The following is a 24,707-nucleotide window of genomic DNA, read 5'->3' as shown; positions in this document are numbered from 1 at the left end:
CTTTTTACTACCCACATTGTCTCAATAGATGACAGCTAGAGAGAAAAACTACACCGCAACTGAATTTCCTCTTGGATCAAAATGTAATTAAATTATATAAAGATAGAACAAATGCAAAACATTACAGTAGTCGACAAATGGGAGGTGTTCGACCCACGAGGAGGCTCCATAGAGCATTACCCTCCTGTCTCTAATTATTTTTAGTATGGCCTTGTGATATAAGTGGGTAAGAGACACACACCGGGGTAAGGAGGTTAAGATACACACAAGGAGAGTCAGGAGACAAGCACAAGGTGGCAAAGAGAAACACACAAGAGGAGTCATTAGATGCACAGGGGAGAGAGAGAACTATGGAGAAAGAGACAAGAGGGAGCTTACGAGACACATGAGGGATGGGGGTAGGTTAGAAGACACATGAGGCTATTAGGAGGGAGAACAGGGGACAGAGAGACCCTATGGCAGTTGGACAACACACCAAAATGTTTAGAGTTCTAGGGTGCTAACACACAATTTCATGTTATGTGCATGTTATGTTACTTGTTATCTCGTCATTACATGGTACACCAAGATATTTGGCCCCCCACTAATTTAAGGGTAGTTTTGCTCTACAGACAGGTACTTTGCTGTTCTTTAGGATATACTGAGCAGTTGTACTAGTATACTTTTGGTCTTCCTTTGAGACATTTTAACGAGTTACTCTGATTTAGCTACATTAATCTAACTGATTCTGATGACACCTACTGGTCAGATTACACCCTACTGATTCTGATGATGGTCAGATTACACCCTTACATCTCATTTCTCTCTTTATTCGCCCTGTGGCTGGTATACCACATACATAGACAGTGATCCTTCCTTAACTATCTTTCTTGAGACCAGAACACTCTATAATCTGACAATAGCCAGTTTAGAGCCTTAGCTATGATGTTTGAGTTTGCGGTATTTGGACCGTTGCTGCTCACATCTGACATTAATTAGTATTATACATTCCATTCCTCAGCATTTAGTTTTGGGCCACTATTCCTTCTCTTTGAATCACCTATTGAAGCCCACAAGTTATTATCACAAGATTGTATCATTTTAAATTCCTTTGTACGTACGTAGCATTCTTATGTGATATGTAATATGTAATATCAAACTATTTCTATTACTTGTTTCCCTATCCTCGTCTGTGACCTCTGTTTGAGTTTCCAGTGTGCCTAATTCTTATTTGTTGATTATTCACTGGTCAAGCTCTTTTTTGGATAGTGACCTCCCTTTTTACTCCCTTCATGGTCTGGTCAGTATTATTGAAAACTCTTCTAAATAAAGATCTCTGCACCTACAATATTTTTCAATAAATGTAACAATCCTAAGCAGTGGATTAATTGTATATACATTGATTTTTTTTAACATAATCAATGAATGAACATTTAACCTTTTGTATTTCTTTACTGACATTGTTTAAATTTATAATTATCACAAATTAGCTTTGATTTATTAAGCTTTCTAAAGGATTTAATACTGTTAGAAATGTTTCCAAGTTATCTACTGAAATCACTGTTAAAGTCTACAGGAACTTTTGTAGATAAATAATTTAGAAATTATTCTAACAGTATTAAATAATTTGGAAATCTTATAAAATTGAGGCTATTCTGACTTTGCCAAAATGTGGTTAAATGTGTTTTTTTTGTGTTTTCCTTTCTAGATATCGATGAATGTAATGAAGAACCTGAAATTTGTCTTTTTGGAACGTGCTTTAACACTGCAGGAAGCTTTCAATGTGTTTGCCCTCCAGGATATGTACTGTCAGAGCACGGAAGAAGGTGCTTTGGTAAGTGATATTTTTTTTTTTTAATTCTTTATTTTGTTTGTGCATGAGGAGTTACAAGCATATATCAAGTGCCACAACAGCACACATGGATTAATCACCAGTATTGACAATGTGGTACTCAAAAAACTGCACTTTTTTTTTTGTACGTTGTAACAATCTAGTAACAATTTTGACATGTAGTAAAAATTATGTTAGAACAGTTAGCGCATCTGTGTTTCAAGCTAAATTCAAACACAATATTTATGAGGTGCAATAAAAAGTTAATCGCAGGCGTGTTATATTTGCTTATAGTCTCCTACATAACATATAATGGAGTGATCACCTGGAGAGCAGGGATAATAGGCATAACATACAAGCTTATACTGCTGGAACAGGTCGCATAGTTAAACATTTCTGTGATTGCAAGATATTCATCTGTACCCATCTAAGTTATGTAGTACAAGACCTGAGCTGTTGCCGTTACAGTTAGACTGTGAGGTCGCTTGTCTGGTCTGTTTATGTCGCTTTATAAGAGTGAGTAGGTCTACCGCTTAAGAGTAAGTAGTTCGTATGTAGTGCGGCATGTATGTCTCAAAAAGCATAGTGATGTGTTTAACACGGTATCAGGCTAGTGAACGCAGCATCGCACTACGCTAGACAGGTGATAGTAGTTTAAGGTTCTGCCCGCTATTGGGCACGATTTACATAGTGTAACTAACGTGTGCAAAAAGAAAAAAAAAAAAGAAAAAAAAACAAACAGTAACTGTGCCTGGACACTTCAGTTATTACTCTCTTGGCCACTAAACGCAGTGAGACATAACAGGATGAAGCCCCCTGTCTTTAAGTTCACTGCGAGATGCAGTTAAGCAATATATTAAGTAAAATAAAAATTAATAACACATTGTGCATGTACGGTACGCAGATTGTTATGCACTATATGTGACATAAGGATAGCCATGGCATCATACACAAAAAACCAAAATGGTACTGTTCTAAGCTAAAGATCGAAAACATAGCGAGGGTGGGTTGTCGTGTAAATCATAGGCTAAGTAACAGGCTGCGGGCATGCATTTTGGTTGATTATATAACATATAACATATTCTTACATCCAGTTGTGCATTATGAAAAAGTAATTTTCGAACAGAGTAATACATGTTAGTTTTAGCTTTTGTGCAAGAGTAGGTAACGTTTATGCAATCTGATTTATAGGTAAACATGCTATGCTATGGTAGTAGGTCGTAAAAATTGCGATAGGAGTATACTGTGCATACAGGATACGAGATAGGCATGAAAACAAATCAAATTAAATAAGCATTTGTGTCTCTTGGCGTTCAGCTAATTGCAGCACTTTGAGAACGCCTGAAACTATCAGGTATATTTATGTGCTAGCCTGCGGCTGTGGTCTCATGGGGACTGAGCGTGGAACATTCAAAGTAATATAATGCAGTTGTAACTATTAAAAAAAAAAAAAAAAAAAAAAACAGTACACTGTCAGAAGAGGAATCACAATAAAAAAGAAGAAGAGTTCCATTCGAGCCAGGCAGTGATTAGACGGGCCCAGAAGGAAAGTCATTTGCAGTTCTTCACGTGTTGGCCGTGCTTGCAGGCACTCTGGCCGGTAGTCTGGGTACGAATTCCGCTGCCCTGGCCGGGCGGTGGGTTCTTGGGTCTTTCCGCCGGTACTGGTAGCGGGTCTGTGGGTAGGTCCAGCTGCCTCAGAAGTGCCGGTGCCTCAGTTATACAGCGTGCTGAGAGTGTGGTGTCCCCCTTAGTGACCAGCAGGGTGTGTGCCGGGCCCCAGCGGTAACGTATGTGGTGAGCCCGCAGGGTGGAAGTTAGCTGTTGGAAGGTCCTTCTCCATGCTAGGGCCGCCCCAGAGAGGTCTGCATAGAAGGTAAGATGCATATCTTCGAAGAGGTAGGGTGATTTGTTGCGGACAGCCGCCAGGACTGCAGCCCTGTCCCTGTAGGTCTGAAATTGTATCACGACGTCTCTCGTGGCAGCAGTCGGCGCTTTGGCGGGTTTTGGGACCCGGAAGATGCCGTCGATTGTTCCAGCTTTTACCATCTTTGGTTGTAGTAGGGCCGTGAGAAGCCGCTGGACAACATGAGGCAGCTCAGCTTCGGGTATGTTTTCACTGATGCCCCTGACCTTGAGGTGCTTTTGTCGTCGTTTATCTTCGAGTTCTGCAAATCGCATGTCACTCAGAGACATTTGTTGCCTTATCTCTTGTACCTCCTGCTGGAGCTGACGGAGTTGACCAGTGTGGGTGCTTGAAGTGGTTTCTACAGCTCCCAGTCGTCCAGTGAGGCCCCGCAGGGTGTCCCTAAGCGATGCGACGTCCGCTGTGATTTTGGCATGGTGGTCCGCCATGAGGTCCCTGATGGCCTCCATGCTTACTGGCGTGGGTGCCGAGTTCGGCAACTGTTGTGTCCTCGCTTGCTGCGAGGGTAGGCTTGCCTGGATGTGTTCCCCCCCTTCCTCATCCGACGTCTCGGTATAGAAATCCGAGCATCCGCCGTGTAAGGACGCCATGTTTGAACCCGCGGCTCCTCGGGCCTGCCGCCACATCTCGTCGATGTTCATGCTGGCCGCAGGCTTCTCAGGTTTGAGCTTTTTGTTTTTCTTCCCCATTGGGAGCGTGTGGACTTAGTGATTGTTCTGGGGAGATTCCAACCTTTAAAGGTGGGTATATTGGGTCAAATTCACTATCTTCGCACAGAGCCGAGCCGACATGCGACCACTCTCCTCCGTTGCTTAGCTCCGCCCCCAGTGATATTTTTTAAGTAAGATAAAAAGTATTTTTTTAACGCTACAATTTCATTAATTGCATGCATTTTGTTTACATTTTAGATACCCGGCAAAGCTTCTGTTTTACCAGATTTGAAAATGGTAAATGCTCGGTTCCTAAAGCCTACAACAGTACTAAGGCAAAGTGCTGCTGTAGTACCATGCCAGGAGAAGGATGGGGTGATCCGTGTGAGCTGTGTCCAAAAGAAGGAGAAGGTAAGTAGTAACATGCAAACTTTACTTTGCATTTTATATTTTCTGTAGTATGATCATAGACAGGAAAACAATTATTCCAATTTGCACATGGATAACCAATTTCAATACAGATCTCATGATAATACACTGAATAAAATTGTAAACACAACACTTTTGTTTTTGCCCCCATTTTTCATGAGCTGAACTCAAAGATCTAAGACTTTTTCTACGTACACAAAACACCTATTTCTCTCAATTATTGTTCACAAATCTGTCTACATCTGTGTTAGTGAGCACTTCTCCTTTGCCGAGATAATCCATCCACCTCACAGGTGTGGCATTTCAAGATGCTGATTACACAGCATGATTATTGCAAAGGCCACAATAAAAGGCTACTCTAAAATGTGCAGTTTTACTGTATTGGAGGTGGACCGGGGGGGGGGGGTCCGAAAACCAGTCAGTGTCTGGTGTGACCACCATTTGCCTCACGCAGTGCAACACATCTCTTTCACATAGAGTTGATCAGGTTGTTGATTGTGGCCTGTGGAATGTTGGTCCACTCCTCTTCAATGGCTGAGCGGAGTTGCTGGATATTGGCAGGACCTGGAACACGCTGTCGTATATGCCGATCCAGAGCACCCCAAACATGCTCAATGGGTGACATGTCCGGTGAGTATGCTGGCCATGCAAGAACTGGGATGCTTTTTTATTTTTATTATCATGCTACAAGATGAGGTGATGGTCGTGGGTGAATGGCACAACAATGGGCCTCAGGATCTCATCACAGTATCTCATGCAGATGAGCTTCCCTGAGACGGTTTCTGACAGTTTGTGCAGAAATTATTTGGTTATGCAAACTGATTGTTGCAGCAGCTGTCCAGGTGGCTGGTCTCAGACGATCTTGGAAGTGAAGATGCTGGATGTGGAGGTCCTGGGCTGGTGTTGTTAAACGTGGTCTGCAGTTGTGAGGCCGGTTGGATGCACTGCCAAATTCTCTGAAACGCCTTTGGAGATGGCTTATGGTAGAGAAATGAACATTTCTCAAAACTTGCAACATCTGTGCCATTGTGCTGTGTGATAAAACTGCACATTTTAGAGTGGCCTTTTATTGTGGCTAGCCTAAGGCACACGTTTGCAATAATCATGCTGTCTAATAAGCATCTTGTTATGCCACACCTGTGAGGTGGATGAATTATCTCGGCAAAGGAGAAGTGCTCACTAACATACATTTAGACAGATTTGTGAACAATATTTGAGAGAAATAGGCCTTTTGTGTACATAGACAAATCTTTGAGTTCAGCTCATGCAAAAACAAAAGTGTTGCGTTTATAATTTTGTTCAGTATATAATAACTTGCTAGGAAACTCTGATTTATTAGAAACACATATTTACACAATGATGCCATCTGAATGGTGTAAAGTGGACATACACCTTTGCAGGTATATTCAATTTCTCTCCTATTCGCACTGGAGGCTAATCCCAAACAATATTCTTAATTATACTTTTATCTTATTCTTTTAAAAAGGTTTGTAACTCACTAGATGTCAATGAAAAATGAAGTTAATTAATTTCATGAAAGTGTCATTAATTTGTCCTATTTGTGTTTTATAGTAAAGGTTTCTATAGTTATTGAAGCCACTGTAGTTTTTCAGTGCTCTGTGAGTAAGGAAAAGTGCATTCTTACCTATAGCCCAATTGGAAACAACTAGTGCTATAGGCACGTTTTTAGTTTCTGTTACAAGTCTTGAATTGTATTTGCTCTTTGATGGATGGGGATTGAGGATGCCAGTTTGAAAAACACACACTAGCTGGCTAAGTGGAGAGACTGCTGTGGATGGAAAAAGACCAAGTGTGAAACAGATATTTTACTTTGAATAAAATGGAAACTTGATTGGGTGGGAAAATGACAAAATTCAGACAGCCTGCCCTTTCAGCCTGGCTCTTCCTTGTGAACGCCATGCCAAACCTCTATGCTCTGATCTGGTTTGGCTGGATGCTGCTATACTTTGTTTTGTGTACTTTATGTCAATTACATTTATGGTATGGTAACCATTTCAAGTTGAACTTTTATGCCTTCTACTTTAACAAAAAAAGTTTGGAATCTATATATCAACTATGCTATGTTTTATAAACCTTTGCTTTGAAGCAGTCGATTAAGTGTTTTTTTTTACATGTGTTATATATTGCATTTTGCAGTGGCCTTTCAGGATCTTTGCCCCTTTGGACATGGGACTATTCCAGGCATAGGAGATACACGAGAAGGTAAAAACATAAAAAAAAAAAAAAAGAAAGAAAGAACGCATTGAAAGCATACAAAGCAATCTTGTTTGATATTTTTTTTTAACAATGTGGAGAAATGAAAAACAAAGTGTTAAAGAAATAGACTAGAATAGCCAAGCTACGACTATAACTATTAAAAATGTGATAATTCTTTCAGTAAGCCATTTTCACCTACTTTTTGTAATCTGGTTTTCAATTTACCGTTATTTGACGTTAAGCAAGAAATCCCATTTTATAAAGAAGGCTGTTCACATTATTTTATGCTTTCCATTGTAGATGTAAACGAATGCCTTGAAAATCCAGGAATTTGTGCAAACGGTCATTGCATTAACACTGATGGATCATTTCGTTGCGAGTGCCCTGTGGGATATAATTTGGATTACACAGGTGTAAGTTGTATAGGTATGTACATTTTTTCACATTGTTCTGTCTATACTGAAAATCACCACTTTGTTTCATTATTTTGCTTTTGTATTCTGGGTTCTCATTATAAAACAAAGATTTCAGAGCTGTGATTTAATGTTCTCCTAACATATTCCAGACACCGACGAATGTTCCATTGGTAATCCTTGCGGGAATGGCACATGCACAAATGTCATCGGCACATTTGAGTGTTCCTGTGATGAAGGTTTTGAACCTGGACCAATGATGAACTGTGAAGGTAAATGAAGCGATGACTCATAAAAACTAGTTCTTATGTTAGTTTCAGCCATGCCACTCTGCACATTACACAGAATACCCTGTTTACAGTTTTGGGGTACAAATTGCACACAAAAAGAAACTTTTACACATGTAATTCCTGAATTGTTTTTTCTTTTTTCTTTCATCCTGCCTGGTTATGACACATTAAATTGTATGCAATTAAGCCTCAGTTTCTGTACATGTTATTATTCACACACATATAATTTAACTATATTTTAAGGCATTTGAAATCCAAGCAGTTAACCCACGTATAGTCTACAAGCTGTATATATATATATATATATATATATATATATATATATATATGTGTGTGTGTATTTTTGCCTATTATGTCCACATAGGGCTTTCTTGTGACACATGCTGGTCCATCCCTTTGAATGAACCTAGGCTATTGCTTAGAACACAAAGAATGCATCATGGCTATCCACAGACCTGCTTGGAGATCAAAACCTAAAGATCTTCTTGACTACCCTGCACCCCTCATTGGTTCGAGGGAGTATATGGTCTGCACCTCAAGTGGGTGCACTGCAGATCACTTTATGCACGGCCTCACTTTCCCACACAGAAAGAGCTTTTACAGTTATCTGCAACCGCCTGAGGTGCAGACCACAAGCTTCACCTCACCATACTATAAAAATGCTATTCTTTCACAAAAAATTTAACTGACCGAAGACACATAATCGCCTTTAGGTTGTAAACAATAGGTGTTGTATGTAGTTAAAATATTCTGATAACAAGAAACGTTCAATTCAGTCAAATATTTTTCCTATTCAATGGTCTTAAACTGCAGTTTATGAAAGAAAATATAAATAATTATATATATTGTTATGATGATTACTGTATACTATTACATAATCACTGTTCATAGTATTGTTGCTTAACACCTGTGATTGTGTTTGACCTTTCCTGCAAATGCCAGAGAGTCATTAAAAGGAAGAGATACTTAAAAATTCAAGAAGTCTCAATATATTTCTCATGGTCAAACACTTTCCAATCGGATGGACAGAAGATAGAGAGACAGATGGACAGACAGCTTTCATATAAACTCTTACTACTGACTTGAATTGAATCTGTATACACAGGTTTCCTCAATCTCAAGCTATCCCTCTTCACACTCTGTCACACACAAACTTTCAACTACTTTAACTGTGGGGCGACTTATCAAGGCAAAACATGTGCTAAATGTTGTGAGACATTCTGTTGGTTTTCATGGTGATCGTTCCTGATTTAGCACTTTGCCCTATGATGATATACATGAATGCCCCTTCAGTCTCAGCTCTTTGTTCGTTTATTACTCATTGTCTCTGCCATTTTACACCCTAATAGGAATACTTTTTGTTTCCCAGTTGACTTGGAATTTCTTAACGTAGTATCAAGATACCTGTACCTCTTCATAGCATTTTTACTTATCCATATTTGATTTTGATTGCACTCTTTGGGTAATAATGAACTCTTTGCTTTCCATATTGTAAACAGCTAGTAAGAGATTCCAGTGCTAGTATAGCAGCCATGGTTCAACACATGCAGTTCAAAAATGTTTTTAATTTAAAAAATGCAAAGTGTCACTTAAGCTCTCCTATTTTTCCAGATATCAATGAATGCTCATCAAACCCACTTTTGTGTGCATTCCGCTGTATAAACACCTATGGATCTTATGAATGTACGTGTCCTATAGGTTATGTACTCAGAGAGGACCATAGGATGTGCAAAGGTCAGTAAAACGATTTAGAATCTGATAGTATTTATGAATAGCAATATTGATGTGGATTTTGTTGCCTGACAGTGCTGAATAAAGTTTCTGTTTCATTTAGATTTTGATGAGTGCATCGAAGGTTTACATGACTGTGAATCTCGAGGTATGCTTTGCAAAAACCTCATTGGGACATTTATGTGCATTTGTCCTCTTGGTATGACACGGAGACCTGATGGAGAAGGTTGCATAGGTAAGTAATATATTTGAGTTATATTTTATGATCATCCTATCTTACATATTTTAGTCCTGTGTATGTCTTCATACAATTATTATTAAAAAAATGTTTTAACTAATTTTATGTCCTAATAGATCTATTACAAGGTTGAATAAAACAATTAATAAGTTACTAAAGCTTAGAGTTTTTCTCCCAGCAGGAATTTTGCGTACAACACAAGGCATAGCAACTTGATTGTAAGTCCATTAAAAAGGGAGGAGGAGATGGTTGTCTAAATGTAATGCATGGAAATTACAGGGCCTCATCTCTTTTCTGGCAGTACTCACTAAACTGGATTTAGTGAGTACCGCATGCGATGAGAGCATGTGACATAGTACCGGGTGCTTTTTTGTGTTGAATGCATCCTTCATGGTGGCCATGCTGCAGCAGTCGTTGTCTGCATGCACGGTTGACGAGACATGTATACCTGACGGAGCGCAAAATATAGCAGAGGTGGGAGGAGAGATACAAGAATGATATTGGTGAAGTGGTATGACATAGAAGGAGGTGTTCCCCAGACACCCCTATTTAACACCACTCCACTTTTGGGTTCTCCAGAAGTCTTTGACTTTTACCCTGCATCTCGGTGCTCCCTGTCAGTTCCTCCATCTTAAGCTCCTCCACTAAAACCTGACAGAAAGGTGCATATGCAAGAATTTACATTGAACTAAATCTGGGACTGGGCAATCAGAAACAGGAGTGCTCCTTTTAACACACAGCTTTGAGTGTTTGTTATCCCCCTGTTAGAATGTACACTGTGTTGCATATGTGTTCTGTATAGAACAGTAATAGCCATAGAAAATAGTTAAATTCCTATTTGCTTAGTTCTTTTACACATTCCTGAACTATCTATGTACTGTAACAAAGACCAGTGTATGCCCATGCATGAGTAGTTAGAAATTAGGAGTGCAATCTATTTTTCTAGCTGTTAGCTTTTTTTGGAGTGTGATTTAGCAATCCCTCACTATTGCACAGTAGACATTTGCACGTTCAATAGAATTGTATCTGTGATAGTTGTGATCGGATTATCAACTTGACCGTATTGATTGTTAAAAGATTGCAGTTCCTCAACCCCCCTTGTTTGCTCCTCTGTCATTACTTTATAGATGAGAATGAATGCCGCAGCAAACCAGGCATTTGTGAAAATAGTCGCTGTATCAACACTGTTGGAAGCTATCGATGTGAATGCAATGAAGGATTTCAATCAACCCCATCTGGAACTGAATGTCTTGGTAAATACATCATAATTTCTTAGCGTTCACAGCAACAGTATTGATTTAAAGTCAGATTACTTTAACCCCTTAAGGACCAAACTTCTGGAATAAAAGGGAATCATGACATGTCACACACGTCATGTGTCCTTAAGGGGTTAAGAAATACATCTCGTCACTTAAAAAATTAATGGAATTGACAAGTAAAAGTCAGAAAAAGATAATAGAAATGGAAAAACTCAAGGGGCCGGAAGGTAGGGAGGAAAACCATACCCAACTCCCGTCCCTCAAGAAAAAAGGGGGGGTCACCTAGACTGGGTAATAGGGGGTAACCCAAGAGTTAATGAAATGAAAAAGTCAGAAAAAGTTGCTGTCATCTAACTTTCCGTTTCATGAACTTCCTTGAGCAGCTCTCAATTATTTAAGCAAAACACAAGTAGTGCTACTTTCACATTTATGACTAATTTATGGGTAAGATTAGGTGAAATGGACTAAACTGTCTGAAAACCACTATGTGAATAAGGATCACATGGCAGTGATGTGCTTAATGAAAGAGGAGTCCAAGTATTAGCATATGCTATTCTGGTGGTAACATCTAGCCCCCCGGAACCCAGTGAGTGGCTGATATAACCCTTTCCTTTAACCCATTCCTCTATCCACAGGGCCTTCTATAAGCCCCATGCCCAAACTACATTATTCCAGGAGACAGGACTAGACGATGCCCAGTTGCATGCTAAATAAATATTACTAGCATTACTAACCATCTCACTTTCATTTATTTTATTTGAACAATGCTAGCTTGAGTTTAATTTCTCAGGATTGAAAACCGAAAACACAGGCACACAAATAACTCAGGCACACAAATAACTCAGATTTAAACAATTCCATATTAAATAAAAACAAAACAATGATGCATTGGCTATCAGCATACTGAGCAATACATGTATTATTTCTAATTTTTAAAATGGAATAATTTTAGAGGGTTAATGTTAATTCTCTCTTTCTCTCTGGCCAGATGTACGCCAGGGATTTTGCTTTTCCGAGGTCTTGCAAACAATGTGTCAGATGTCATCAAGCAGCCGTAACCATGTCACTAAGTCTGAGTGTTGCTGCAATGGAGGGAGAGGGTGGGGCAACCAGTGTGAAATTTGCCCACTTCCAAGTACAGCTCTTTTCAAGAAGCTTTGTCCACATGGCCCAGGGTATACCACCGATGGAAAAGGTACTTTGAAGGCATAAATGTCTGATGCAGTGAAGTAAGGAAGCATTATTGGTGTTCTGCTCTGAAATTCACAGAATGTAATGAATTCTGTGGGAACCAGCTTGTTGAAATCAACTGTCAACATTGAGAATTTTCGAATGACTTGTTTTCACTTTACCTGTAAAAATTTGCAATCAAGCCAGATGTATATCATCACATCTTTACATTTTTAGTGCAGTGTTTTGGATAACTAGCGGACCCTTACATATTCCAATATTTACTGTAAATGGTATAGTTAACATGCTTGTGGACAAACAAATTGAATTTGGAATGATTTACTTTGAATTATAGTATGCTGCATTCTCATAATATGTCAAATGTAATCTATTTACACAGATATAGATGAATGTAAGGTGATGCCAAATCTATGTCGAAATGGGCAATGTGTCAACAACATTGGTTCTTTTAGATGTTTCTGCAAAACTGGATACACACCTGACATTGGGGGCACTGCCTGTGTTGGTAAGATCTGCCTGGAATGAATATTACTGATATACATTCTTCTTAAACATCATAGTTATTATATTATATTATACATTATTAGATTTAGTTGGCATATATGTTGTATTGATTTAAACATGCCTAGTATTGAACTATTATTCTGATGGAATTCCATGTTAACATCACAATACAGTTAGTTGTGCACATTTTTCACAACAATCTATCCCTTGCATTCTCTTAATTATGTTCTCTGTGATACAGCCTGTATTTTGGTAGACATTCCATGATTAGATTTTACTCTAATGGAGATCCTGCAAACATTCATAAATAAATAGATTGCTGGTTTAATAATATTATTAATAATAACTAATACAACTAATATACCAAGGTACTGAATTATCAAAAATAATGATGAGTTAAAAGGTTACTCCAATCATTATGACCACTTCAGTGATTTGGAGTCTACCCTTTTGCTGCCAGAGGTGTATCTCCATCTCTGTCAGCGTCACTGGGGCACAGAGTTGTTCTGCTGGTTAATGTCAGTTCTGTGCATGCCTGTCCCAGTCCTCCTCTCCATGTCACCCATGTCCACCCCTCTGCCTTCCCTCCCTGACTTCCCTCCCTCTCAGTGGAGAAGTACTGATGTTAGTTGAAGAGGACTGACTGAGGGAGAATTTAGTTTCAGCGCTGTAGGAGAGTTTTATCTATCGTTTTTTTTTGTGTGTGTGTGTGTGTGTGTGTGTGTGTTTTTGGGAACATTGTTTTCTTGGAACTGCTTTTTTGGTTGGAGTAACCCTTTATTTAACATGGATGACCAACCAGTGTGTACAACTTTTAGCAGTGAGACTGCAGGGGCATAATCTATACTCCAAAACTACCTTATTAAACTAAATTTGTTTTGATGACTGTAGTGTCCGTTTTCTGCTGCATGTACATGTAAGAAGACATTGTGATGGCACCTTTATGTTAAAAATGTGTCCTGTAGATTTCTTCTCATCTGTATTTTTTTTTAGCAATTGTTGAGCTGATCTAAATGTTTACAGAAAGTAAAAATGAGAGTGTGCCTTTATGAATTAAGTGATTGTTTAGAAATTATTGTTTTTCATATTAATTAGCATATTCATATGAGTCACCGTTTCTTCATCTGTAACAATTTCCAACTAGTTTGATTATTGTATGTTTGGGTTGCAGACCTTGATGAATGCTCACAGTCCCCCAAACCATGTAACTATATCTGTAAGAACACAGAAGGGAGCTACCAGTGCTCCTGCCCCAAAGGGTACATCCTACAAGAAGATGGAAAGACCTGCAAAGGTAAGTAGAACAGCATATATTGATCTATTAAGTTTAATGTATTTTTTCCTTGGATTTTTTTAGTTTATGGGAAGCAATGATTGCAAGAAGTGCACTTAACCTCTGTGTGTATTTACCCTCATAAGGAGCACTTCATTTAATTAATATTTTATATACGATTATTATATCATTGAATTAATCCATCCTACATTCCTACATTCATATGAGAATGAGTCCAAACCCCAGCACTCCAGGAGGCCTCTGGGCACACTCTCACCTTCAGAAGTTAAAACATTCTCAAACGGTTTAACCCCAAAGTTGATTTCAGCACCGGTCTCCAGTCTCTTCCAGGTGGCATTCAGCTTCTGAAATTTTTGTTTCAGGGAGTACCGCCAGTCAGAGGTGCTGCTGATTGGCTGAGAGCAGTCAGCTGACTCTCTCATCCAATCAGTGACTCCCCATTCACAAAACTTGCTTGGAAAGAAACATATATTTGCAAGCCAGTTTTGTGAATGTGGGGTCACCACATCAGCTGACTGCTCTCCGCCAATCAGTGGCTCCCCTGACAGACAGCACACTCCCGCCGCTTTCAGAAACAGGAATTTAAGAGGTCAGATGCTGCCTGGGGGTGGCGAGTAAAGACCAGCACTGGAGTCAACTTTGAGGTTAAACTGTTTAAGATCGATTTAACCCTGAAGGTGGGAGTGTGCCTGGTGGCCTCCTGCAACCATAACAACCTGATGTAGATTAAGTTGGTATGGTGTCTTAAGCAGCCTAAACTGTCCTTTTAAATCTGTTTTAGCTCTAAAGAGAGGTAGAATGTTTAGAAAATGTGTGAATTACATAATGGAATTGGGAGAGATGGGAAGGAACCCCATAAAGACACATATCATAATGAGATTAGCCTTTTTCAAGATGCAGAACAAATATCATGAACATAGTTGTTGTCATGAAGAAACTTACTTACTGACATAAAACCATTTATGCTTTGTGGTGAGATTAACCATATCAATTTACATCATTGTTCTCACTTTGACTATCATTGTATTACCACTTCTGTGCAATAAACGTATGCGTGCCACCTTACCATGGTATGCATAAGATCCAACTAAATTCAGTTAAGCATCAGCAGTGTTAGGCTTATTGGTATTTCTAGCATCTTACAATACATGGGCATCCAACAAAGTATCACAAATGCAAACATATATGTGCACAGTATATATATATATATATATATATATATATATATATATATATATATGTATGTATGTATGTATGTATGTATGTGTGTGTGTGTGGGGGGGGGGGGTGTAAACACACTGAATATATGTAGACAGAGAAAACCTTTAGCTATATTTTGTGAACTTTGTCAATTTGTGCTTGTTGCTCCAAAGATCACACAAGGTATGTGTAAATAAGAGGGAACAGATGATTTAGAAAGATTCCATAGAATGCACATAATATAGGAGAGCTACCTTATTGTTATTAATAGGAAAAAGGCACCTATCTGTCTCCATGCCTCTCCCAATTGGGAGGCTTGACACTGGGACACAAGGGATATTGGGGTGTACTAGCAATGCATTTTGCACATTACCCTCGATGTTGGGCTAAGGTAACATCCACGGGACGTACTTGAAAACCAGAGTAATCTGAATGTACCTTTCCTGGTTAAATACTTTGGTATTATTATTATTATTATTATTAGTGATGTCCAACAGGGGCAGGCCATTTGCAAAAGTAGAGCGTCACCTTGGTATGAATTGAACACATGTCAGGCTAACTATCCAGTCACACTTACAGCTGCACATGTACATAGCACTCTTAAATCACTCTGCTCATAGACTGAATGCCCTCCATGCAGTTTGCATAGTGGGAACGCCGCTGCTGAATTGATTGCACTGTGCTCTGTTGGGACTTGGTCTCTAGTGTCCCAGATGCAGTTCATCAGAAAGAAAACTGGAGATAGCACAACCACAAATTCAAGACTGTCCTGTAGGGATTTATGTGTCTCTCCAAGTGATCTAACCTTAACGTGAAGCACATCTATTGATTCATTACTTAGGAATATTCTAATTCTCTGTTATGTCTCTCCTCTCTAATTAATTCTTCTTTTATCTCACTTTATCTTTTCTTTGTGTCATCTTTTCGTCCTTTCACAGGTTTTCTTTTTCTCGCTCTTCTTAACTAGCTATACAAAACTGGAATAACTAATCTAAGAATCATATTTTTGTCTCATTGGATTATTGAATACAATCAGAATTTAGCTCATAGCAGGTAAAACAGCTCTTTTCTCAGTAGAGTATTGATGTATCCTTTCTTATTTTGCAATCGTAAAATTAACACAATAGGAAGTGCTTTTGTTCACTGTGGATATTGTAAAAAATTCTATTTTGTTTTAATTCATTTTGATTAGAACGCAAAATAGTTTACAAAACATCACAAATGAGGAAGCATATGAAGTAACAGTATAAATAATTACTTAAACAAACATGGCCTAACATTTTGGGGATGTATGAAAAGAAAAAACAGTAAAGACTAAGAGTTTGTGTTTAGGACAGGACTTTGGATAAAAGGGAGTTGTAAAGGACGTCTGCTGACCAGGCAAAGGTACAATGTGCTTATAAGAGCAGACATGAGAATCTTGGATGGTCTGCCATTTCTTTCACATTTTAGTATGTGACTCTAAGGTACCCTGAATTTTGGTGGAAAATGTTACTAGACAAATGTTTAACAAAAGAATCTAAAGTGCATTTAATAAGGGGTTGGTTGTTCTAATGTGTAAATCAGGGTAATGTAACAACTGGTCACTTCAATTATCCAAAAACCTGAATTCTGGTCCAGTTTGGAGTAAGTGGTGAGTTCTCTGCAAGTCACATTGGTAGCTGCCATATTAAGGTGAATTTGCATGGAACATGACAGGAATATGGTCATGTCTAATTAATGTCATGTTAAAACCAAGTTTCCATTATGTTTCATGAGGGCCCTACTTGGTTGGTCAGTGTTGAAGTTGGCAAATATTAAATTTAAGTACTCACAGTTAATGTCTGCTAAATAGTTAACCTCTAAAAATGCCAATAGTGAATATGAACTTTTTAGCAAGGTTTATAAATGTAATGGCTTGGAGGCTAAATGTTATAGAAGCCCAGACATATGTTTTGTGTATGATATAGTAGAAATCAGTTCATGCTGAGGAATAAGGAATAAAGATATAAAGTATTCACACACTTCAAAAAACTACTCACATTATAAAGGCTATTACGGGCTTATTTTGTAGGTAGACTTTCTCTTTGATATTATACATCAAAGGCATTTTATATTCAGAATTTGGCCTGTTGCGAATTACATGAATGAGAACCATCATCACACTCTTCTTAAATTTCATAAACATGTTCCTGCCCAAATGTCTCTATGCCTGTGGCCTCCTGCAGGAACTAAATTAGAAATGCTTCGGATGTTCAGACTAGCAATTGTAAAACGTCTGCAAAAATTCTAGACGAAAACACTATCAAATGCATGTGCACCTGTTTTGCGGCTGAAGCAGAGAGTGGATTTGTGTCCAAAAACTGTTTAACGGAGGTCTTTTGTTTGTTTTAGATCTTGATGAATGTCAAACCAAACAGCACAACTGCCAGTTCCTCTGTGTCAACTCTGTAGGAGGCTTCACTTGTAAATGTCCTCCAGGATTCACACAGCATCATACGGCTTGCATTGGTGAGAACCCTCTTTTGGATTAACAATTACAATTCCTAACATCTGTGCAGAGAAATAGCTGTGTTCCATGACCTAATGTAAAACTTGGAAGTTTATTGTGTCTTGTCATTATGTCATGGTAAAGCAAGCCATGTTAAAATATTTTCAAAGGGTATTTCCTGTTCTACTAAACACTTAGCGTGACTCTATAAATTACCCTCGCAGTACTTCTTCCTTTTTAACTTTGTATATGGTATTTGTTTTAGAAACAGATTCATTGTAAAAATAAGATTGCATGTGATGGAGTATTTAGATCTTCCATGCTGTAAAATAGTATCAGTTTTCAGTACAGGGAACTAAAATCAGCTCTCGTCTTTTTGATGTCTTGCAATTTGAAAACACAATTTTGTTTGATAAGATAAAATACGATGTTTGATAAAGCCATCTATAAAAAGCAGAAGGTAAGGTATAATACCTTTTTCTAATGTAATTTTTACTATTTGTTCCAAGCATTAAACAATATTATATCAGACAAACATTATTACCTTATGTGGGACCAAGGCCTTTATTTAATATTTTTGGACACGCTTTCCAAATTAATAATTTTGAATACACTTATCTATTACATTTCAAAATGTTAAAATAAATATATACACATATCAAAATATGTTTTAAAATATTATATAATTTTGTTTAAGTTTACCTCTAAAAATGTCCATAGATCTTACTAGTGGCTTCAGTAGATACATAATTTGAAAAGATTATGCCAAAAATATGAAATTGTTGTCTCTAATCCTCAAAATGTACTTATGCTCACTGAAATGGGAGAAGTAGCGGAATATAATCTAGCACTTTTATTTATCTATCAGAGAATACATTCCATGATGAGGATAAAATATACTGAATTTAATATGATATGTATAACTAGGTTGTAATGTATTTTATTTGTAATAGTCAGGGCCGGCCCATCCATAGGTCCCAGTAGGACCATAGCTCCAGGCGGCACTCTGACAGGGGTGGCAAAAATGTAGGTGCTGCGCACTGTACACCACTGACCCAGAATGCACTCTAGAGGTCGTCTGAGTGACTGTCACTAGAAGTGTTACTAAGCTACAATGTACATAATGCCTTTTCTCTAAGAAAGGCAGGGTTTACATTGAAAAGTGTGCAGGGAGGGGTTATAGACATGAGAACAACTACATTAAGCTGTATACTATACATTAAGCTGTAGTGGTTCTGGCGACTATAGTGTCCCTTTACGAATTGTATATTTTACATTGAAAAACCTGGCTCCTAACATTTTTTGCTGGCTCCTGGATTCCAAGCAAATTTGTCAAGCTTATATATATATATATATACTTGACAAATTTGCTTGGAATCCATATATAAGCTTGACAAATTTGCTTGGAATCCAGGAGCCAGCAAAAAATGTTAGGAGCCAGGTTTTTCAATGTAAAATATACAATTCGTAAAGGGACACTATAGTCGCCAGAACCACTACAGCTTAATGTATAGCATACATATATATGGGCTTGACAAATATATATATATATATATATATATATATACACTGTGTGCAGAATTATTAGGCAAATGAGTATTTTGACCACATCATCCTCTTTATGCATGTTGTCTTACTCCAAGCTGTATAGGCTCGAAAGTCTACTACCAATTAAGCATATTAGGTGATGTGCATCTCTGTAATGAGAAGGGGTGTGGTCTAATGACATCAACACCCTATATCAGGTGTGCATAATTATTAGGCAACTTCCTTTCCTTTGGCAAAATGGGTCAAAAGAAGGACTTGACAGGCTCAGAAAAGTCAAAAATATTGAGATATCTTGCAGAGGGATGCAGCACTCTTAAAATTGCAAAGCTTCTGAAGCGTGATCATCGAACAATCAAGCGTTTCATTCAAAATAGTCAACAGGGTCGCAAGAAGCGTGTGGAGAAACCAAGGCGCAAAATAACTGCCCATGAACTGAGAAAAGTCAAGCGTGCAGCTGCCAAGATGCCACTTGCCACCAGTTTGGCCATATTTCAGAGCTGCAACATCACTGGAGTGCCCGAAAGCACAAGGTGTGCAATACTCAGAGACATGGCCAAGGTAAGAAAGGCTGAAAGACGACCACCACTGAACAAGACACACAAGCTGAAACGTCAAGACTGGGCCAAGAAATATCTCAAGACTGATTTTTCTAAGGTTTTATGGACTGATGAAATGAGAGTGAGTCTTGATGGGCCAGATGGATGGATTGGTAAAGGGCAGAGAGCTCCAGTCTGACTCAGACGCCAGCAAGGTGGAGGTGGAGTACTGGTTTGGGCTGGTATCATCAAAGATGAGCTTGTGGGGCCTTTTCGGGTTGAGGATGGAGTCAAGCTCAACTCCCAGTTTCTGGAAGACACCTTCTTCAAGCAGTGGTACAGGAAGAAGTCTGCATCCTTCAAGAAAAACATGATTTTCATGCAGGACAATGCTCCATCACACGCGTCCAAGTACTCCACAGCGTGGCTGGCAAGAAAGGGTATAAAAGAAGAAAATCTAATGACATGGCCTCCTTGTTCACCTGATCTGAACCCCATTGAGAACCTGTGGTCCATCATCAAATGTGAGATTTACAAGGAGGGAAAACAGTACACCTCTCTGAACAGTGTCTGGGAGGCTGTGGTTGCTGCTGCACGCAATGTTGATGGTGAACAGATCAAAACACTGACAGAATCCATGGATGACAGGCTTTTGAGTGTCCTTGCAAAGAAAGGTGGCTATATTGGTCACTGATTTGTTTTTGTTATGTTTTTGAATGTCAGAAATGTATATTTGTGAATGTTGAGATGTTATATTGGTTTCACTGGTAAAAATAAATAATTGAAATGGGTATATATTTGTTTTTTGTTAAGTTGCCTAATAATTATGCACAGTAATAGTCACCTGCACACACAGATATCCCCCTAAAATAGCTATAACTAAAAACAAACTAAAAACTACTTCCAAAAATATTCAGCTTTGATATTAATGAGTTTTTTGGGTTCATTGAGAACATGGTTGTTGTTCAATAATAAAATTAATCCTCAAAAATACAACTTGCCTAATAATTCTGCACTCCCTGTATATATATTATTATTATTGCCATTTATATAGCGCCAACAGATTCTGTAGCGCTTTACAATTTTTTGAGAGGGGGGATGTAACAATAAATAAGACAATTACAAGAAAACTTACAGGAATAATAGGTTGAAGAGGACCCTGCTCAAATGAGCTTACAGTCTATAGGAGGTGGGGTATTAGAAACATTAGGATAGGAAATATCAAGTAGGAGTGAAGCAGAGCTGGAGGAGAGAGCAAAGCACTATCCCATAGGAGAGCAAGAGACAGGTATGTAAGGGAGAGATTACTCTGGGAGGCCATACGCTTTCCTGAAGAGATGGGTTTTAAGGCCCTTCTTAAATGATTGAAGACTAGGGGAGAGTCTGATGGCAGTAGGCAAGTTATTCCATAGGAGAGGAGCCGCCCGTGAGAGGTCCTGCAAGCGTGAGTTGGCCGTACGGGTGCGAGCAGCGGTCAGGAGGTGGTCGCGGGCAGAGCGGAGGGTACGAGGAGGGGCATACCTCTGGATCAGTGAAGAGATATAAGAGGGGCTGGAATTGTTCAGTGCTTTAAATGTATGGGTTAGCACTTTGAATTGACTCCTATAGGATACAGGGAGCCAATGTAAGGACTGGCAGAGGGGCGAGGTGTGAGAGGACCGACTGGATAGGAAAATCAGTCTAGCTGCAGCATTCATTACAGACTGTAGCGGGGCAGTACGGCTTTTGGGGAGACCAATCAGGAGAGGGTTACAGTAATCCATGCGGGAAATTACTAGAGCATGGACAAGCTCCTTGGTAGCATCTTGCGTAAGAAAGGGGCGGATGCGGGCTATGTTTTTGAGTTGGAACCTACAGGACTTGGCAACAAACTGGATGTGAGACTCAAAGGTGAGACCAGAGTCAAGTATGACGCCAAGACAGCGCGCTTGTAGGGATGGACTTATGTGGATATCACTGACTTGAAGGGAGAGTGAGAGAGGAGGATCAGTATTAGGAGGAGGAAAGACAAGGAGTTCAGTTTTAGAGAGGTTAAGTTTGAGAAAGCGTGACGACATCCAGTCAGAGATGGAAGAGAGGCAAGCAGTGACACGTTGCAGGACGGCCGGGGAGAGGTCCGGTGAGGAGAGGTATATCTGAGTGTCATCAGCGTACAGGTGGTAGTTGAATCCAAAAGAGGCAATAAGTTTTCCAAGAGAGGCAGTATAAAGAGAAAATAGAAGGGGACCAAGGACAGAGCCTTGGGGAACTCCAACCGAGACAGGGCGAGGGGAGGAGGTATCCTTGGAAAAGGAGACACTAAATGAGCGTTGGGAGAGATAGGAGGAAAACCAAGAGAGGACAGAGTCACAGAGACTGAGTGATTGAAGAGTTTGAAGGAGGAGAGCATGATCAACTGTGTCAAAGGCAGCAGAGAGGTCAAGGAGAATTAATATGGAGTAGTGACCTTTGGATTTAGCGGAGATTAGGTCATTAGTCACTTTGATAAGAGCGGTCTCAGTAGAGTGGAGAGGGCGGAAGCCAGACTGAAGAGGGTCAAGGAGAGAGTTGGAATTAAGGAAGTGAGACACACGGGTAAAGACAAGTCTTTCCAAAAGCTTTGATGAGTAAGGGAGCAGGGATATGGGACGATAGTTAGAGGGGGAGGACGGGTCAAGAGATGTTTTTTTCAGGATAGGTATTACAGTGGCATGTTTAAGGTCAGCAGGAACAGTGCCAGAAGAGAGAGAGCAGTTAAAGATGTGTGTTAGGATAGGCACAAGACAAGGGGAGAGAGATCTGATGAGGTGAGATGGGACAGGATCAAGTGGGCAAGTGGTGGGTCGAGAGGAATGAAGAAGTGCAGCCACCTCTTGTTCAGTAGCTGGGGAGAAAGTCTGAAGGGTAGGGAAAGCATGATTTATGTGTGGTTGAGAAAGAGAACGGCAAGGAGGGGAGAATTGTTTCCTTAGCTGTTCAATCTTGTCAGTAAAGTAATATGCAAAGCTATCAGCTGTAAGGTTAGTTTGGGGGGTGGCCACAGCAGGGCGGAGAAGGGAATTAAAAGTGTCAAAGAGACGTCTGGGATTGCGGGAGCATGAACTAATGAGAGAGGAAAAGTAGGACTGTTTGGCGAGGGCAAGGGCTGCGCTGTACGAAAGCAACATGAATCTATAATGAAGATAGTCTGCCTGGGTGCGGGACTTCCTCCAGGAGCGTTCAGCACAGCGGGAGCAACTCTGCAGATAGCGTGTTGGTTTATTATGCCAAGGTTGGGGTCGTGTTCTCCTCGTGGTGCATGTTTGGAGTGGGGCTGCAGTGTTCAAGGCAGATGTGAGGGTAGTGTTATATGTGGAGATGGCCAGTGAGGGACAGGAGAGGGAAGGGATGGATAGCAGTTGTGAATCAATGTCAGCCGACAGCTGCTGGAGGTCAATAGAGTTAAGGTTCCTCCTGAGCTGAGGGGGGTTAGGCTGAGGTTGTTGGGTGAGGGGGTAATTGAGAGCAAACGATAAGAGGTGGTGATCAGAGAGAGGAAATGGAGTATTGCAGATATTAGATAATGTACATGAATAGGAGAAAATAAGGTCGAGGGTATTGCCAGCTACATGAGTGGGAGAATTAGCCCACTGCAATAGTCCAAGGGAGGAAGTAATTGAAAGTAGTTTAGAGGCTGCTGGGGTTTTGACCCTACATCAACGTTTCGACCATACAGGGTCGAAACGTTGATGTGATTTACTAACACTTGATTAAACACCGTTTGAAAATCCAAGAGAGTGCTCCTGATTGACTACATTTATCTACTGGCTTGGAAGCACCCGGGTAATATTGCTCTTTTTATTTATTTTTTGGGGGTTGAGTGCCAGTCTTTTTATATATATATATATATATATATATATATATATATATATACACACACTGAGGGAAGAATTTATTTGATCCCTTGCTGATTTTAGATGTTTGCCCACTGACAAAGAGATTTTCAGTCTATAATTTTAATGGTAGGTGTATTTTAACAGTGAGAGACAGAATAAAAAAAAGAGAGAAAAACGCATGTCAAAAAAGTTATAAATCGATTTGCATGCCAATGAGTGAAATAAGTATCTGACCCCTTTGACACAGTACTTGGTGGCAAAACCCTTGTTGGCAATCACAGAGGTCAGACGTTTCTTGTAGTTGGCCACCAGGTTTGCACACATCTCAGGAGGGATTTGCAGATCCTCTCCAAGTCATTAAGGTTTAGAGGCTGATGTTTGGCAACTCGAACCTTCAGCTCCCTCCACTGATTTTCTATGGGATTAAGGTCTGGAGACTGGCTAGGCCACTTCAGGACCGTAATGTGCTTCTTCTTGAGCCACTCCTTTGTTGCCTTGGCTGTGTGTTTTGTGTCAAAAACTTCCCATTTCCAATGCCCTGGCTGAGGGAAGGAGGTTCTCACCCAAGATTTGATGAAACATGGCCCCGTCCATCATCCCTTTGATGCGGTGTAGTTGTCCTGTCCCCTTAGCAGAAAAACACCCCCAAAGCATAATGTTTACACCTCCATGTTTGACAGTGGTGATGGTGTTCTTGAAGTCATAGGCAGCATTCCTCCTCCTCCAAACACAGCGAGTTAAGCTGATGCCAAAGAGCTCGAATTTGGTCTCATCTGACCACCATCCAGTTCTCCTCTGAATCATACAGATGTTCATTGGCAAACTTCAAATAGGCCTGTACATGTGCTTTCTTGACCAGTGGGACCTTGCGGGCACTGCAGACTGTTAGTCCTTCACAGCGTAGTGTGTTACCAATTGTTTTCTTGGGGACTATGGTCCCAGCAGTCTTGAGATCATAAACAAGATCCTTCTGTGTAGTTCTGGGCTGATTCTGGGCTGATTCACCATTCTCATGATCATTGAAACTCCACAAGGTGAGATATTGCATGGAGCACCAGACCGAGGGAGAGTGACAGTTATTTTGTGTTTCTTCCATTTGCGAATAATCGCAATAACTGTTGTCACCTTCTCACCAGGCTGCTCGGC

The 24,707-nt window shown here is 39.7% G+C and overlaps 1 protein-coding gene across 1 annotated transcript in view; it reads left to right on the top strand.

Moving 5' to 3' along the window:
- The window catches only part of FBN2 (fibrillin 2), a 234,011-nt gene that overhangs the window by 201,903 nt on the left and 7,401 nt on the right, over positions 1–24,707 (top strand). Inside the window, exons 49-60 of the mRNA XM_063454155.1 lie at positions 1,688–1,813; positions 4,646–4,798; positions 6,974–7,039; positions 7,334–7,459; positions 7,599–7,718; positions 9,348–9,470; positions 9,571–9,702; positions 10,833–10,958; positions 11,953–12,159; positions 12,535–12,660; positions 13,831–13,953; positions 17,527–17,643. Of these exons, the coding sequence (XP_063310225.1) occupies positions 1,688–1,813; positions 4,646–4,798; positions 6,974–7,039; positions 7,334–7,459; positions 7,599–7,718; positions 9,348–9,470; positions 9,571–9,702; positions 10,833–10,958; positions 11,953–12,159; positions 12,535–12,660; positions 13,831–13,953; positions 17,527–17,643 (1,545 nt within the window). The remainder of the gene's footprint in view (positions 1–1,687; positions 1,814–4,645; positions 4,799–6,973; positions 7,040–7,333; positions 7,460–7,598; positions 7,719–9,347; positions 9,471–9,570; positions 9,703–10,832; positions 10,959–11,952; positions 12,160–12,534; positions 12,661–13,830; positions 13,954–17,526; positions 17,644–24,707) is intronic.

The sequence above is a fragment of the Pelobates fuscus genome, chromosome 5 (genome assembly GCF_036172605.1).
Source record: "Pelobates fuscus isolate aPelFus1 chromosome 5, aPelFus1.pri, whole genome shotgun sequence".
In the NCBI taxonomy this organism is placed as follows: domain Eukaryota; kingdom Metazoa; phylum Chordata; class Amphibia; order Anura; family Pelobatidae; genus Pelobates; species Pelobates fuscus.
This window is presented reverse-complemented; position numbering and strand designations above follow the sequence as displayed.